This window comes from Microtus oregoni, unplaced genomic scaffold (assembly GCF_018167655.1).
Source record: "Microtus oregoni isolate MIOR12 unplaced genomic scaffold, Mior012 000015F_ref0000493, whole genome shotgun sequence".
In the NCBI taxonomy this organism is placed as follows: domain Eukaryota; kingdom Metazoa; phylum Chordata; class Mammalia; order Rodentia; family Cricetidae; genus Microtus; species Microtus oregoni.
In genome coordinates, this window is record NW_024543074.1 from 46,636,076 (window position 1) to 46,651,448 (window position 15,373).

Genomic DNA, 15,373 nt, shown 5'->3' on the forward strand with positions numbered 1-15,373 from the left:
GAGTCTCCCTTTGTAGCCCAGGCTAGCCTCTAACTCAGATCCTCCTGCCTCAGCCTTCTGAGTGCTGAGATTATGGGTGTGTATCACCATGCTTGGTCCAAGAGACATTTTGGAGGCAGGCTGGCTAGGGCTTGGTGGCATTGACAAAGGGTTTGGGGAGCAAGGTGTAAAGAAAACATCCTGTTCCCAGCCTGGCACTAGGCAGGGGGTGGAGGGACTAAGGTGGGGACCAAGAGGACTTAGGATAGGGGAGACAGATGGCCTAAATGAGAAGCCAAGCTGCTGGCTAGGTGTCCAGGGTGCTCACTGCCTGCCCCGGCTAGGTGTCCTCCCTCTGGCCTGCCCTGGGAATTGGCCCATAGCCCCATGGTGTGAAAGGGCCAGGATAGGGGCATCTCTAGGTAGATGGCAACTTTGGAGGGTGGGGGGTGGCAAACTTTGATGAAGAGGGTGGTATACTTACCTTGGGCCCTGGGGGTCCAGGGAGTCCTGGCTGGCTGGGCATCCCATCATCCCCCTGAGAAGATAACAGGTGAAGTCATCACACTTTGACCACACCTTTGAGTGGTCTAGCTGGCCCCTACCTGCTTTAGACTCACTGCACACCTGTCTGGCCCAGTCACTAGCAGCAGGCACTGCCCACACTTAACCCTCTATGGCAGGGTCAGGTCAGAACCATCTCAACCCCTATAAGCAGCCTAGAACCAGCTTCAGGAGGTTTCTGCAGACACAGGGGATAGGCAAATGAACGGGAGCAAATTCACTCATTTGCCAAGCAGCTAGTGAGCATCCCTTAGGGACCAGAGCACACACAGTCCTGGACCCACGGACATGCCAAGTGCTTAAGTGGTGGAAGGAGACGGTGGGAAAGGCACATGGAGAGGGACCTGGGCACAGCCTTCTGGAGCATGGGGCGGTTTTGCTGAGACTTGGATGGGAAGAGGTACCAGCTTGTCACAAAGTGGAAAATACTCCAGGTCAGTGATTGGTTTTCAAACTTGTATGTCCAGGGGTCCAGAAGGCTGACTAAATAGACCCCAGCCCCACCCCAAAGTCTCAGGTGGATCTAGGGTCAGCCTGGAGTTTGCTTTCTTTCTCCTTTCCCTTCCCTTTCCTTCCCTCCCCTTCTCTCCCCTCCCTTCTCCTCCCTTCTTTCCCTCCTCTCCGTTCCCCTCCTTTCCCCTTCTCTTCTCTCCTCTTTTCCCCTCTTCCCCTTTCCCTTCTTTTGATACAGGTCTCATGTAGCCCAGGCTGGCCTTGAGTTCACTATGTAGCCATGGATGATTCTCCTGCCTCCACTTGCAAAGTGCTAGGATTACAGGTGTGCATCACCATACCTAACTTATGCTGTGCTGTGGGTCAGACCCAGGGTTTTGTGCTATGTGGGCATTCCCTAGCAACCGGTATTTGCATTGCTGACAAGGCCCCAAGTGATGGTGGCGGTGCTGGTCCCAGGACCGCACTTGAGGAACTATGGTCAAGTTCTAAAGAGGATGTGGTTGTGATGAAGGGTAAGAGTGAGTGAGTGAATGAATGAGACATGAGACAGGGCCTCACCACAGCAAGAACTTGGGTCTGGGGAAGAGAAGGACACCTTTCCGTGGGGAAACCCTGTCTCATCTTTGTCCCCAGCCTCAGCCCTTCTCTCTAGCCACAGGGTCTTCTCACCTTCTTTCCAGGAGTACCTGACACTCCCTGAAGACACAAAATGAGGGTGCAAGGGAGGGGTCAGTGCTATTGGAGAGTGGTCTGCACGCCAGAACTCTGTCCCTTCTGGTGCAAGTGGCACCAATGACCTACGACCCGTGTTTGTCCGGGGCTCCTGGACTTGTTAGACAGATGAGGTGGGGAGTCAGCCAGGCTTAGATTCCTGTGCTGAGTGAGCTTGGGGAAGTCACTGTTCTTTAAGATGGGGAGGGGATACCCCCAGCTCCAGATGGATGTTGGGGTATAGCAGACAAGCTCACTGCAGGCCTTTCTCCATCCTCTGTCTGAGTGCCCTGCATCCTGCACAGAGTCTTCAGGTTCCTTCCTACTCCAAGCACTACCCAAGCCCAAAGAGGAGACCCTGGCATGGGGAGGGACTTCAGAAGTGAATGTGGCTGAAGACATCTGACCATGCGAAAACCTGTAATGCTACCCTCGCTACAGCCAAGAAGCAATCGAGAGGCCCGGCAGTGGGGGATGGAGCGTGAATGTGCAGTAGACAGAGAGTACTAGAAAGTACTAGTTAGGACAAGAGAGTGAGCAAGCTAGGAAAGGTCACGAACTTTTCTAGTGCCAGCATGAAAACACCGAGTGCTAGAAGCTTTTGTCCAGACTGAGCTGTGGAAAAGAAGCTATTAAGGCAGTATGGGGATCAGTGACTGCCAGGGGCCGGGGAAGAGGATGGGTGAAGAGGTGAATGTAGGGTTTTGTATGTGTGTCTGTGTGCATGTGTGTGTTCATGTGTGGTGTGTGTTCATGTGTGCACACACAGATAATAAAGTTGAAAACAACAACAACAACAATAACAAAAAACCCAAACCAGAACCAGGCAGCAGTAGCTCACGCCTTTAATCCTAGCACTCAAGAGCTAGAGGCAGGTGGATCTCTGTGAGTTCAAGGTCAGCCTGGTCTACAGAGTGAGTTCCAGGACAGCCAGAGCTAAGCTGAGAAACTCTGTCCCGAAACACCACCACCACTACCACCAAAGTCAACCAATAAAACAAACAAACCCACAAACAAAACAACCTCCCCAAACCAGAAACAACAACAAACTCCAACAGCCAAGGTGTCTCATGATTCAACCTCACAGTCTGATGTGAGGTCCAGGCAGGAAAGGTCTGCCATGCTTCCATTTAACTGTGAGTAAACTGAGCCCTAACACTCAGTGACCTGTCTCTCCTTTGAACTGAGTCTCCTGACCTCACCCCTCAGTGTCACTGGGGGAAGTTGGGAGAAGAAGGTGGGGAGTGAGGCCAAGGGGATGGAGGGGCATCGAGTACCCACCTTTGGTCCTGGAGGTCCTGTGGGGCCCTGGAAGAAAAGAAAAGAGGTATTAGATAGGGGGTGGAGGCAGGGAGGTCAGGGCTTGAGTTCAAGGTCATCCTTGGCTACACAGTGAATTTGGGCCCAGTCTGGGATACACTTTGGCCTATGGCACGGCAGAATAGAGATAGGCAGGAAAACTAAACTGAATGCAGGGAGAAAGAAGATGGAGTCAGGAAGATGCCACATAGCTACTGAAGGAGAAAGACACTGGAACCTTACTGATAGGCCACAGCCTTGTGGTGATACACAGATTAATAGAAATGGGTTGATTCAAGATATAAGAGCTAGTAGGAATATGCCTAAGCCGTTGGCCAAGCAGTGTTGTAATTAACGTAGTTTCTGTGTCTGGGTGGCAGGGAAACTAAAGTGCAGTCTCTGACCACAAACATAAAATAATAAGATGATAACAATTAATGAAATAAAAAAGAAAACCCAAACCCAAACAGCAAAACATCCCCTCACCAAAAAAAAAGAAGAGAGGGAACAAAATTCTGACACATGCCCAAACTGGATACACTTCAAGGAAACTGTGCTAAATGTGGGGGGAAAGCCATCCTCAAAGTTCTTCATGAGGCCTGGAGAGGTGGGTCAGTGGTTAAGAACACTGAGCCTTCCAGGTGCTCCTGGGTCTGTCTTGTCATTTTCCTTTTATCAAGGGTGACAGCATATCCCAGAGGAAGAGGCAGGCATCACGAGAAGTAGATATGCTCAGCCAAGTTCTCGGACAGACTGAGCAGTGGCTGTGTCAGGGCTCCAAAGCTAGCAGGTGATCTGTAGACTCTCGCCCAGGAAGGGAGGTTCCAGAACTCTGTCCAGGCTGGGGACAGCCCGTCCACATCCCCATTGCCGGCAGAAGGATGGGCACACAAGCATGTACACCTACAGAATCCTGGTGTGTGTTATAGGGTCAGAGTCACCATGAGACACACACCCCGGTGTGTCCGTAAGGACATTTCCAGAAAGATTCAACTGAACAGGGACGGTCCACTAAAAATGGGCTACATCGTCCCATGACCTGGGGTCCTGGACTAAATAACAGGAGGCGGTAGTTGAGCACCCATTCATAACTCTGCCTCCTGACTGTAGACACACTGTGACCGGCTGCCTCATGCTCCCGCCACCACGCTTCCCCACCATGATGACCTGTACCCTGAGACTATGAGCAAAATCCATCTTTTTTACTTGACGTCTCCTTTGCCAAGTACTTTGTCACAGCAATGAGGAAAGCAGCTCTTACAGAGGGAAAGAGACTTCCATCTCCCGGAGCCGCATCCCCGCACTCTAGCCTTGCAAACACCCCAGACACTCACCATCTCGCCGTCTTGTCCAGGCTCTCCTTTGGGACCCTAAGGAGGTATGAGACAATAGCAGTGAGTGATCCAAGGATATCACATTAACTGAGCCTGAATCTCAGGAAATGGGCAAGGGCTCTTCTTTCAACCCCGAGAAGTGGTTGTTATTGTCCCCACTTCACAGATGAGAAGTTTGAGGCTTTGGGAGTTAGGCACCTAACGTGGATGGATGGGCCAATTGAGATGACCTGCCCCGACAGGTGGCAGTCTAGTAGAGATTCTGCACCGGATGGAAGGACAGATTCGAGTCTCTGGGCTAGGATGACAGAACTATTTTCTGTGGACTGGCCTCACATGGCCTTGGGGAGAAACTGAGGCTCATTAGTAGTGAGGAAGAGGGAGGAGGGAATTGGTGGAGAATTGCAGATAAAGGGCTCGCCTGTGGGTTTCTGGGCCAGAGGTGGGGTGGGAATTTAGGCTGAGCATGCAACTCAAGGTTAGGGGCCGTGGGTCTTCCAGAGTTAAACTTGGGCTTGGGGTCAGGTTCAGGGGTAGAGTGTGGATAATAGTCTGAGCTGGGGCATGGGACAGGATTTGAGGTTAAGGTCCTGATTAGCACTGATTAGGGAAGCAGGTCTGTGTCAGATTTAAGCATCGGTTGGTGTGAGGTATGGGCTGTGGATGGGCTTTGGGGTTAGAGTTGGGTCTAGGCTGAGTGTGTGCATTGGGTAATGGTTGGTGTTGGGCCTACTAGGAATAATGCTGGTTTGGAGTTGGTTCTGGGGATCAGGGTTCAGAGTGTGTGCCAATATAGGACCAAGTCTTGGGGGCCCCAGTTCTGTGCCTTCTCTTACCGCTGGGCCTTGAGCTCCTCTGGGGCCATCTTTCCCAGTGTCACCAGGAGGACCCCGGGCCCCAGGTGGTCCAGGGGGCCCAGGTGGTCCTGCAGCTCCATCTTGCCCTTGGGCTCCCTGAAAGACATATGGTTTGACTTGACACAGAGGGCAAGGGTGACCGTGAGGGGTTCCAACTTCCAGAAAGATTTTCTCAGATGGGCAAGCCCCATGCTTTCCTTTTTCCTAGCCCTTGGGGTGGGCACAGGCTTAGATATTGGGTTCTGGCTGCTTCTTGGTAGCTGCAGGAGGAGACCTTGGTGGACCTTGCTGCCACCTTCTCAATATCTGAAGCCTGGATCTGTTGTCGAAATGACATACGTGGGATGGGTGAGACAGAGTGTCTCCTGCAAGAACGTCCTGGTTGATCCTTTCTTGCTGCATTAAAAGTGGCAGACATGCATGAGTGGGCATGTATTTTATGCTCTCACACAACTGCATGTGGATACCTGCAGTCGCTTTCTTTGCCCGACACGGAAGCTCTCAAAATATCCTCCCACAGGTGAGAGGCTGAGCCATGGGTCCTATTATGGCAGGCCACTCAGCAGTAAACAAAAAACAGGAACAGGCAATGACGGGGCACACAGACTTATGTCACACAAAACCTCTGACTCTCCACTCTATGTTAGTACCAGGTCAGACCTCAGGCATGCTGAACCCCGACTACATGGCCTGTACTGCAAGAAAGAAGCCCACAGTGATGGGTCATGGTGCAGTAGTTCCTGACAACCAAGAAAGGAAGAGTGTACACTCCTAGAGAGTGTAGACGGTCTAATGCAGCCTCTATGACCAGCTGGCCAGGGCCAAGCCATCTCCCATCATGCAGATGAAGTGATGGGGGCCCAGGGGCAGTAATTTACTTAGGGCTTCTGAACTAAGAAAAAACGAGCCTTCTTTTGCCAGGGCAACTGGTCTTTAAAAAATTATTTAATTTTTTTTCCAGACAGGGTTTCTCTGCGTAGCCCTGCCTGTCCGGGAACTCACAGAGACCCACCTGCCTATGCCTCCTGGGTGCTAGGATTAAAGGCATGTACTGCCACGCCCCGCTTTATTTTTAGGTTTTCAAAAACAATTTTAAATTTTCATTTATTTAATATATGTTTATGGGTGTTTTTCTTTTTCCTGCATGTATGCCTATGCACCATGTATGCCCGGTGCCCATGGAGGTCAGGAGGGAGCATTCGATGCCCTGGAGTTAAAGATGATTGTGAACAGCATGTAGGTGCTGGGAATCTAACCTGGGTCCTCTGCAAAAGGAGCCAGTGCTCTTAACCAACCAGTAGTCATCTTTCCAGCTTCTAATCTTAGTTTTTTCTCGTGTGTTTGCACATACATGGGCACACATATGTAAGATGCACATGTGCAGTGTGGACGCCTGAGGTCCATGCCAGGAATCAGCCACCGTATTCACGGAGGCAGGGTCTCTCCGTCAGAGCCAGAGCTGGGTAGATGAGGATCGTCTTGCTAGCCAGCTTGCCCTGTGGATCTTGTCTGCCTTCTGAAGCTGGAATTACAGGCGGACTGCCACACCCACTGGGCCCTTTGCTTCAGTTCTGGGGATTCAAACCTCGTGCTGAAACTGCAACTGGTCTTTTTCAGATATTCTTTTCAGCCTGTGTCTCCTCCCCGTGCCAGGAAAGAGATCACCTCTCTCTAGCAAACTACACTCCACACACATATCCCTCAATTTTCTCAACGAATGGCTGGCAGTTCTCTATGGCCACCGTTCAGATTTCCTGCTCAGTATGGCATGGCCAGGGCCCTGATCTAAGAGTTCTAAGTTCAGACCCCAAATTAGCATTGTGATTAGGATATCCTGTCTCAGCAAAGATGAGTGGACATTCCTATTTCATTCAGGATTCAATTCTCCCTCCTGCTCTTCATTTGCTCAGAGACTCCAGATTGGGCACTCCTGGTTTGGATTCGAGACAGAAAGGATTTTTTGGCCCCTTATACATGTTTTGTATTTTGAGACAAGGTCTTACTATGTAGGCCTAGCTCTGGCTGTTTCAGAGCGTGCTTTGTAGACCAGGCTAGCCTTGAACCCACAGAGATCTGCCTGCTCTGCCTCCTGCTACTCAGAGTAAGGTATAGACCACATTATTTCTTCCTGTAACCATTTCCCCTCTCTTTCCAGGACTGGATGACTGAGGTCTGGCCCTGAAAACACGGGGTGAGTAGGGGTTGGGGAGCACAGCAAACCAGCAAACCCTCACTCAAACTGGTCTACCTTGAGGACATGGAGGTTGTACCCACGATGATCTCTACTTATAAAGCCTGCGTTGAGCCGTGGGAAAACCATCTAGATGGCAAACAGGTGATGTGGTCAGGAAGTAGGAGAGGATTGCAAAAATTGTAAGACAAAGAGCCAGCTACTGCAGCCCAGAGAAGGCAGTTTGTGGCTGGGTATGCAGAATAAACCACCACCCATTTCTCCACCTCTTGTGATGGGCCAGACCAGACCAGACCAGATCAGACTAGACTAGGATGGCATGCAGCAGGTATGACGCTGGGCCCACACTGGGTGGAGCTTCTAACAGGTGTGACAGTTGTCGCTTCCCGCTTCTTAGAAAGCTGCTCTCAGAAGCCTCTCTAGGAACCCACTGCCAAATTTGGGAGGAAGCCCCAGGATGCATGGGAAAACACCTGTGGCTGCTTCCCAGCTAAGTGGGAACAGATACAGCAACAACAACCATGTGAGGGGCGTTGTCACCTGGACCCCCAGAACACCCTGCTTGAAACCATAAGGGAGACCTTAGCTAACTCTGGGGACCCTGAGAGATAAGGATGGATTCTCCTTTCAAGTCATTACATCTTTCTGTGGGGAGGAGTTAGTCCACAGATGGCTGGGTCGACGTAACAGGAGGCAGGGTATCCCTGGGAAGGCAAGGGGCTTGGTGAACTCAGGACCAGAGACGGCTCCTGGTCATTGCAGACTGGACAATCCTATTAGGAAGATTAACTTCCATAAATCCCATCTGAAACCAGTATTTCCCCCCAGCAGCCACAGAGTAAGGGGAATATCCTTTCTTGGACTTCAGAGAAATCTCACTGCCTCTGTGGCTCCGGTCCTGACTTCTGTCAATGGCCCAACAAGGGATAGCTCTGCCTATCAAAACTCAGCCTGATTCATCCCTCTGCCTGCTCCAGCTCTTGTTATCACAGCAGACACCCTGTGACGTGCGCCCCACTGATGTCATTTTATAAAACCTGGGCTCTGAGCCTTGAAGTTGCAGAGCTGGGTCTTGCTTGCCTACCCTGCCCACAAAACCCCAGCTCGTGTGCTCCATCCTTTCTCTCTCCCTCTCTTCTGTCATAGACAGTGTTCTCTGGGTCCAAGAAGCTCACTCATTCTCCACCTAATCCTGCCCCAAGGTGGCAGACTATTGGTGAGCGAGTGAACTTTGCACTCAGCCTGGGGTCCCAAACCTTCTTCCATGTGACCCAGTCTTTCTCTGGGCAGCTAATGCCTACCCCATAGTCTCTGCAATCAGGGTACGCTGCCCAGAACATTCCAGAAATGGTGAGGACATCTTATCTAGGGTTTCTTAAGTGCTCCTCTGCCGAGACCCACTTTTAGAGACCACCTAAGATTCAGCACGCTTGTGAACCGGAAGATGGTTCGTAAACAGCTGATGATCCCAGCTGTACGGAGAGGGTACAAGAGAACAGCTGGAAAGAAGATGAGGGAAATCATTAAACAGCCCTTCACAAATATAGAAAGTGAATGGGAGAAAATCAAAAGAGCTACACAGGAGGCTTCGGAGGAGATGCTTGGTTATGCTGAAAGGGCAACACCAGTAGAATGCTTACTGCAGAGATAATCAACCTGGTGGAATAAAGAAGGAAGCTAAAGAGCAAATGAAGAGGGAATCTGTGGGCAGCAAAACACCACAACTGTCTGTGCAGGGAGGGCAAAAGAAGAGCGAAGAAGGACAGGGAGCTGTATATACATGTGTATATATACAACCCAATGAGGTCAAAGAGGTTAGACTCCATAATAAAACACATCCTGTCTTCGAAGCTATCAGATGGATAACTGCCAGATGTGCTCCCCAAATTTGGGTGATAAAAGATGGGCAAGGCCATTTATTAATGGGACCAGGGGAAGTAAAGCAAAGATGGAGACAATGCCATGACACCCTATAGCATGATCCTAATGCTGTCAGCGTAGACTACAACGAGAAACACTCCGGCAGCCACCAGAGACCATGGGGAAATATTAAATATTGATAACGGTGAGAAAGAGGAAGTTATCAAGAGATTGAAATGCAGGAAGGCCCCAGGAGCGGATGACATCACGGTGGAGGAGCTGGAGGTGGCTATAATAGGCTCAGGGGCCGAGGCACTTCTCAGACTCTTCAGAGAGATTTAGGAACATGAAGAGATTCCCACTGAATGGACAGACTCAGTTATAATTCCTACACACAAGAAGAAGGACAAGCTGGACTGCTCAAATTACAGGGGCATTACTTTGTTGTGCCATTGCAACAAGATTTTCTCCTCCATTATCCTGCAAAGGATCAAGGGCAGAACAAAGGAAAGCCTAGCAGAGGCCCAGTATGGATTCAGAGCTAACAGGAGCACAATTGATCAGATCTTCACTTTGAGGCAACTGGCAGAAAAATATGAAGAATTTGGAAAAGACTTATATGTTTGCTACATCAACTTCAGGAAGGCATTCGACAGCATTGGGAGGAAAGGACTTTGGGAAACAATGAGGTTCTACAGGTACCCAGAGAAAAGCATAAGAATACTAGAAAATGCCTATAAAGATACCTTTGAATCAGTCAAAGTCTGCGGAGAACTAAGTGATGAGTTTAAGACAGTCGTAGGAGTGTTGCAGGGATGCGCCCTCTCACCACTGCTCTTTCATATATTCCTGGAATTAATAAGAGCAACAGTCCTGGAGGAGATAGGCATGCAGATAGGTGGTGTGCGAATCAATAATTTGCGTTTTGCCGATGATACGCACTGCTTGCTGAAAGTCCAAATGAGCTGCAGGCCATGGTACCTAGAGTGGTGGAAGTCAGTGAAAACCTTCTATGAAAGCAAACATCGAGAAGACTGAGATACAACACATGGGAAGGGCACATAAGGATTTTAACATTGCAATGAAGAATCTGAACCTCAAGCAAACAGTCAACTTTGTCTATCTGGGAGGAAACCACAGTTCAAAGGAGGGAACTACTTCAGATATCAAGAGGTGGATAGGTATAGCGAGGGCTGCATTCCAGGCACCAGGAAAGGTTTGGCCAGTGAGAGACATAATGACAACAACAAAATTACAAGTATATGAGACTCTTGTCTTGAGCTGTCTTCTTTACAACTCCGAAACCTGGACAATGAAACGCTTCTCAGAACAGCGGCTGAATGTGTTAGAGATGGCATGTCTCAGGAGGATTCTAGGTGTCACACTCACTAACACAGTTTGTGCAATGATGACATTGAGAAACATCTCCATCTACAGAAGGAAGTAAACTACAGGATACCGCAACAGCACTTGAGATACTTCAGCCATGTTATGAGAATGAATGACGCCAGATGCCCAAAGATAGCACTGCTTGGAGGAGTGTAAGGGATAAGATGAAGAGGAAGACCCCCAAACCGCTGGATAGACAGCATAAAGGAAGACTGTGGAACCTTGGGTTTGACAATAACACAAGCATTTAGGACTGCCCAGGGTAGGAACAATTGGGGAACCGCCACAAACGGCTGCCCATGCATGCTCAGGCATTGCTGGGGCATAAATGATGATGATGATGAAGATTCAGCACAAGCACTTCTTTCTAAGTTTCTGGACCCAGCGGACACAGATGGGCTGGAGGGGACACCTGTCTCCTGTCCCTATGCCGAGTGCTGCTGTCCACTACTGACATTTATGGTTATAATGAATCTTCACAGAACTCGCTTTGGGAGGGTTGGTGGTAGCAGCTGTCATCCCTCACGGCTGAAGGATCTGAAGCTCTGGGGAAAGTGACTTGTCAAGGTCATGGGTCTGGTTGTCAAGGTCATGGGTCTAGGAGGTAACAAGACTGAGCTCTGGGATCAGAACTCCAGACCTCAGGACCTTCACTTTTTCCTGAGTGCCAGCTGTCTCATGAGATGATCACCATCTGGTTGTGACCAGGGCTATCCCCACTGCCTGGCCACCATGGTGACAAGCACGACAACCAGGACATCGGCCAGATACTGTCATCTGTATGGGAGGGAGCAGCCTCAATCAGGGGAGGGTACCTGGGGGCTTCCACGGCGGGACAAAGGTGGAGAGGAAGGGCTGTCCTACTCGCCTTTTTCTGGAATAAGCTGTGGTAAGCTGGGACCCCCAAGAAATGCTAGAAATGCCTTATTATAATAATGTTAAACAAACCATGTGTAGTGGATGAGGGAGGTGGTGCTCCATTCTTACCCGCGGGCCGAAGTCTCCTGGTGCACCCTGGGAACCAAACACAGGGAAATGAATGGCCACTGATTACGGTTATTTCTCCTTATTTCCTCTTGAACCTTCTCTCTGTGCTTGGCATAAATTCTAATGAAACAATAGGCAGGCCTTATTTTAAACCTTCATCTCCAATGAGACTAAGCAGTATGTCCAAGGTCACACAGCCGGCAAATTGAAGTCAGGGAGGGCCTCATGTATGGCTGCACCCCAGACATTCAAGATCCCACACACAGTGTGACCTCTGGGACAGATGCTTGCACTGTGTCCTCTTGCAATTCCTGAGCCCTGGACTAGGGAAGAGATGATAAAGCCATGAGCTTTGACACGGTGGGTTATGCAGCAATAGATACACAGGAGCCTGTTTCTCTTTGATCTCAAAGCCCTGGAGTTGTTCCTACAACTTTGGTGGCATCAGTCAGAATCAGCCAGGAACACAGTCACAATATCTACCAGTTGCAGTAGCATCTCATCCACCCACTAAAATGACCATTCAGACCATGACCTCATGAGACCTCCCCATAGCTCTGTGAGGCTGCCTTCATACAGAGGGACAAGCTGAGGCTCTTGCAGCTGAGCAAAATTACACAGCGGTAGATCTGGACTGCTGAGAGGAGGTTCCGAGCCACCAGCTCCTGTGTCTTTCCACGATGTTTTCAGCTCTGTTGGCAGCTAGGGGCACTGATTGGTTTGTCCCTGAGTGGCCACATCACCCAGGCATAGCTGCATGTGGTCTCTGAGCCCTGTTCTGGTCCCTCTTTCTTCAGATTCCACCATCACGTCCATAGAAATCTCTTCTGCTCCCTTCCAAGGAACTTGGTGGGTCCTATGTTTAATGCCAAGTACCAAAGGGACTACTGCCTAGAGTCGTCAGATTTCATGTCATACAGTCCCTTCAAGGATAGTAGCCCTTTGGAGTCTAGGCTCCATCTATTTATCAGTGGATGGGCAATCTATTTATATATCCATCTGTCTATTTATTCATCTGCATACTAATTCATTCATCTTCCCACTCATCTACTTACCCATCCATCCATCCATTCATTCAGTTCCCCAGACACCTATCTACCCACCCATCCACTTACTTCACGAGGGGTTGCCAAGATAACCCTCTCCCATTTGTGTCTCTAAAGGGGTGTCTTCCCTATAGAGGACTTCATCTACTATTATCACTTACGCTCCAAGCCCTCTGGGTACCCTGCTCACTGCAGAAACTGCCTTTGTTTTGGTCTGCTGGGACACCATATACCAGATCCAACCCTGCCAGCATGTGGTATTTGAGTATGTGACCTTTTTTAGAGACAGGCATTGGCATTGCTTGCTCCACTCTACAGAGGGGGTATTGGAGGCTTGGGGGCAGGGGGCTGACTTGCTCAGTTTACCACTCTGGAACTGAGGTTTGGAGTTGGCTGCTGGCATCCTTCATTAGTGCACAGTATCCAGACAGCATCCAGCTGCACTCACCTTTTCCCCTTTGGGGCCCGGAAGTCCCTGGGCAAGGAAGACAGAGAAAGAACAGGCGTGAGTGAGGTGAGTCAGGCTGGTTCCACTTCTGGCTGACCTATGGCTGTGAGGACAGGGGGACACGTGGGGCTAGCAGAGCTGCGGGCATCTGAGTGGAACACTACACAGGCCTGTCAAATTGTCCTCGCTGTCTCCTGGACTCTCCACATCTGCCCTCAGCGTGATAGAGGTGAGGGTTTGGGGGTCAGCAGCGAGGGTCCACGGGCATCCTCTGAGCAGGAAAAGTGTGCATATGCTAGTTTTTCTGCCTAGAGGGCTCACATAGTCCATGCTTTGTCTTTGCTGGCAAGGAGGCCATGGTCCAGAGTTGCCTTCTAGTCTCTAGAATACTTGCTTTTAAGAGCAGTGGCTCCTTGAATTTTAGGTTCCATCCATCTGTCCTTCAATAGGTCACCTACCCACCCAACCACCCACACATTTATCCATACAGTCACTCTTCCTACCTCCCATTTATCCATCTTTGTACTCATCTACCTGTTTCCCCACTAATTCATGTATCCACTCATGCATGAATGCATGCATCCATCCATCTACCCCTTTATCTATTCCACTTATCTATTAACCTTCTCATCCACTCACTTATCCATGCATTTACTCATTTGCCTACTTCCCATCCATCCATCCATCCATCCATCCACCCATCCATCCATCCATCCATCCATCCATCCATCCATCCATAGATATATCCACCTACCTACCCATCTACTCAACCCCATCCATGCACCCGTTTATCCACTTATCTACCCATCTATCCATCCTTCCAACCACCCACTCATCTGTCTACCCATCCACTAATCCATCCACCCACCTACCAGCACACCTATCTGCCTACCTGTTCACCTACACTCTGTTATTTATTTAACTGTGTTTATATTTCCCTGTGCACCTTGTTCATCTGCTGAGGATGCCTGTGGACCGTGGACTCCTGGCACAGGTATTGAGAACTTAATATCCTGACACCCATCATAAAAGTCTTGAGAATGTGTTAGACATTCTGTGTCTAGGGTCTGTTGGGATGGACTTGTAGACTTTGTGCACCGACTAAATGCTATCTATCATTCCCTAGAACTCCCTAACACCCCCTAGAAGAGGTTCTTAGAGGCAAGAAGGGGGATTAGCATCTCCATGGTTACTTAGTCAGCAGATGGTGGAGGTGGATTTGAAAACACATGACAAGCGGTTTGTCTTGCTATTCTATAGCTGCTGAGCTAACTTCTCAGTTCCCTGAAGTGTCCCATGGTCACTTTACCACCACAGTGGCAGCCCTACCCCAGGACCATCTGGTACTGTTGTGGTGACTTACTGGCTTGCCGTCCAGACCCAGAGGTCCCTGTAACATGAGAGAGAGAGCAAGTGTCACATACAGGAACATTCCTTCCACGTCTTAGGACCCCAGTGCATTATATACGGTGACAAGTGACAAGAAAGCAAAGTCTGTCCTGAACCCTGAGGGCACATCCCATGTGGCCAGGGGAGGGCAGTTGTGTGTGGTCAGCCATTCAGAATCCCCTTCTCTGATAACAGAACCCCAATTCTTCTCTAAAGCCCTCCCCATCGTTAGGTGGGACTGTTGAGGGTGGGCAATAACCATGCGCTTTTACAAGGTGATAGGTGCAGGCCTGGGATGCAGGCTGAGCCATGAGCATCACGCTTGGGACTTCAAATGGTGCTCTCAAGGGGAAAAGGGGCTCTTTTCTCCCAATGGACTTGAACCAGGGTTTTTTACCCACAACTCCCCCCATGTTGCTCGAGAGAGAGAGAGCCACAGAAAAGAAACAGAGTTGAGAGTCTAAGAGAAAGACAGCACTGAGGGCTTGCAGCTGTAGTGCTGCGGTGGTCCTCACACTTCTGCACACCTGGGTTTCCCTTAAGCCAATGTGACTTGAGTAGCCGTCACTTAGATTCTGCTGTGGCATGTGACTGTAACAATAAGGGCTGAGATTTCTAAACAATATTGGGGCCAGAGCTGACAGTAGGGTACCTTAGGACCACTGGGCCTCTGTGGTATCTGCAGAGGACCCCTGACTCTAAGGGAGACCCTTTGCCTGTCTATCCACCTGTTTACTGAATAGATCTCACCCTAGAAGGATTCAGCATGTGGAGATTCTGAAGACCAGGGTTGCTCGGTCACTGCAAGTCCCTGTCTTTGTCACTATAGTCCCCTCACCCCCATATGTATGTCACTTTTTTTT

At 49.8% G+C, this 15,373-nt stretch overlaps 1 protein-coding gene across 4 annotated transcripts in view; it reads right to left on the bottom strand.

Annotated features, from left to right (window-relative positions):
* The window catches only part of Col23a1 (collagen type XXIII alpha 1 chain), a 283,660-nt gene that overhangs the window by 19,481 nt on the left and 248,806 nt on the right, over positions 1–15,373 (bottom strand). For 3 of the 4 annotated variants that reach the window (XM_041665485.1, XM_041665488.1, XM_041665484.1), the window contains 7 exons: positions 14,485–14,511; positions 13,122–13,148; positions 11,589–11,654; positions 5,180–5,296; positions 4,344–4,379; positions 2,992–3,018; positions 464–517 (listed from right to left, as the gene is read on the bottom strand). In XM_041665485.1, coding sequence (XP_041521419.1) covers positions 464–517; positions 2,992–3,018; positions 4,344–4,379; positions 5,180–5,296; positions 11,589–11,654; positions 13,122–13,148; positions 14,485–14,511 — 354 coding nt within the window. The remainder of the gene's footprint in view (positions 1–463; positions 518–2,991; positions 3,019–4,343; positions 4,380–5,179; positions 5,297–11,588; positions 11,655–13,121; positions 13,149–14,484; positions 14,512–15,373) is intronic. The other variant, XM_041665487.1, reaches the window with a different exon arrangement.